A 2,060-nucleotide genomic window follows, 5' to 3' on the forward strand; every position below is an offset into this window, starting at 1 on the left:
CCAGGATTTTATAAAGACTAATAGTTATGTCAGAGAATTGTTTTTGAACTGTCCTGGATACCATGTGAGAATGAAACTTGCTAATCCTGGAGTTAAAGTGTTAAGCATTGAGAAAGTGAGGTGCTTATTACTCTTGTCATCTCCCATCTCCACCTGAACCTTTCTGCAACTCATTTCTTCATTAATGAAATGGAAATAATAGCTACTTCACAGGTTTGTAGTAAGGACTGACCGAAAATTTGGAAAATAGACAATATTGTTTCTGGCATACATCAGGACTTCAATAAATGTTTTGAAAAGTTCATGCATGTTTAATGAGGACACATTCAGGACCTGCCGTACCCAACTTTCCCCCTGAAGATACCTTCTCTTCCTTCCCACTGACGTCCAAGCACACTCCCCTACAGGCCCCTCCCTTTCTGCTTTTTCCACTTTGGCCCTCCCCACATTCAGCTGGCTCCCTACCAGATATTGCCAGGGAACAGTGAGATACAAAGGACTTTCTCAGATCCATGATCACAAGGATATGTTACCTGTGAGAGCTATAGCAAAAAAGAAAGGTGAGAGGAGCTAGCACAGAGAAAACGAGGATCAACAGGAGGAGAGATTGGGAAGGAATTGGGAAGAACACAGTAGTAGACAGTACTAAAGATGCGGAATTGGGTGGAATTAGGGTAGATCATTACGGGAAAGGAAGTCATTCAGCACTAGGAATAAAACAATCAGGTATGAGTACATTCAAGCACCTCTGTGTGAAGCACTCTGCTGGATTCAGGAGACATAGGAGAAGAGAAACCTGCTATCAAGGAGCTTGTGGAAGCTAAACAAACACAAGGCAAAGGAATAGTTAGAGAACAGTTCAGTGCCAAACTCTGAGAGCTGAAATGGTCTGACAGGGCTTTCTTGGGGAGCTGTACCTCCACCTGGATCTTGCAGGGGCAGCATGATTTTAATTAGCAGAGAGAAGGAAATAAAATATTCCAAGGATCGGGGAGCAAAGTCAGGGGATGGGGCTGGAGGAATCTGATTACCCTCTGCTACTTTCTGTCTCCTCTTACTCCATAGGAGTTAGAGCAAAAGATGTGAAGGACATCTTACCCGTGATGATACTAATGGTGATAATTTTCCTGTTGCTTCTGTTCTGGGAAAATGAGCTGGACGACGAAGGAGTGGTGTCAACCTTAGAGCACTTGCATGTGGACTACCCTCAGAGTGACATTCCTGTAAGGTACTGTAACTCCATGATCTTACAAAGAAGCATCAAGGGACCCGACAACGCCTGCAGAAAGGAGCACATCTTCATCCATGAGAGGCCTCGAAATATCAATAGGATTTGCTCTTCTCCCAATAAGATGGCTTGCCAAAACAATTCCACCATTTTATGCTTCCAGAGCAAGACAAAGTTTAAAATGACAGTCTGTAAGCTCATTGAAGGCACCAGATATCCTGCCTGCAGGTACCGCGTTTCCCCCACAGAGGGGTTTATTCTTGTCACTTGTGATGACATGGGGCCAGTTAATCTCCAGAGATATGTTGAATAACTTGAGACCCAGTGCTTGAGTCTGGGATCCTCTCTTCTCCTCTTGCAAGGGCACTGGTGCTGGTTCTTCCTGATGCACACCTGAATAGTGGACGTGGGGTAATGCCTTGAGTAAAATGGACAGTCACTGGTAATTCATTCAACCTTCCAGTATTACTGAGCTGGAATCATTTTATTCTGCTTCAATAAAAAAAAAACTCTACTGAATTAAACCATAAACTCTGCATGTGTCTTAATTCCTTGTCCCTTTACTTTGGGTCATTTGATGAGAGCCAAGAGTGAATCCTACACATGACTGGGATTAGGGTAAAGTGAGTGAAATAGTCACTTTATGTGCAAAATTTAAGGGGAACCAACACCCTCCCCACCGTAATCTAGATAAATAATATTTAAAAAAACCAAAATTAGGGGCCGGCCCTGTGGCCAAGTGGTTAATGTTCCATACTCCACTCCAGCAGCAAGGGTTTGTGGGGTGTGGACTACCTCATCAGCCCTGCTGTGGAGGCATCCCACATACAAA

At 43.7% G+C, this 2,060-nt stretch overlaps 1 protein-coding gene across 1 annotated transcript; it reads left to right on the forward strand.

Annotated features, from left to right (window-relative positions):
• Positions 1–1,103: 1,103 nt before the first annotated feature.
• On the forward strand, positions 1,104–1,541 carry RNASE12 (ribonuclease A family member 12 (inactive)). The gene has a single exon (XM_046652576.1). The coding sequence runs from the start codon at positions 1,104–1,106 to the stop codon at positions 1,539–1,541; it is 438 nt and encodes a 145-aa protein (XP_046508532.1).
• The last annotated feature ends 519 nt before the right edge of the window (positions 1,542–2,060 follow it).

Source organism: Equus quagga, chromosome 2 (genome assembly GCF_021613505.1).
Source record: "Equus quagga isolate Etosha38 chromosome 2, UCLA_HA_Equagga_1.0, whole genome shotgun sequence".
Taxonomy (NCBI): Eukaryota; Metazoa; Chordata; class Mammalia; order Perissodactyla; family Equidae; genus Equus; species Equus quagga.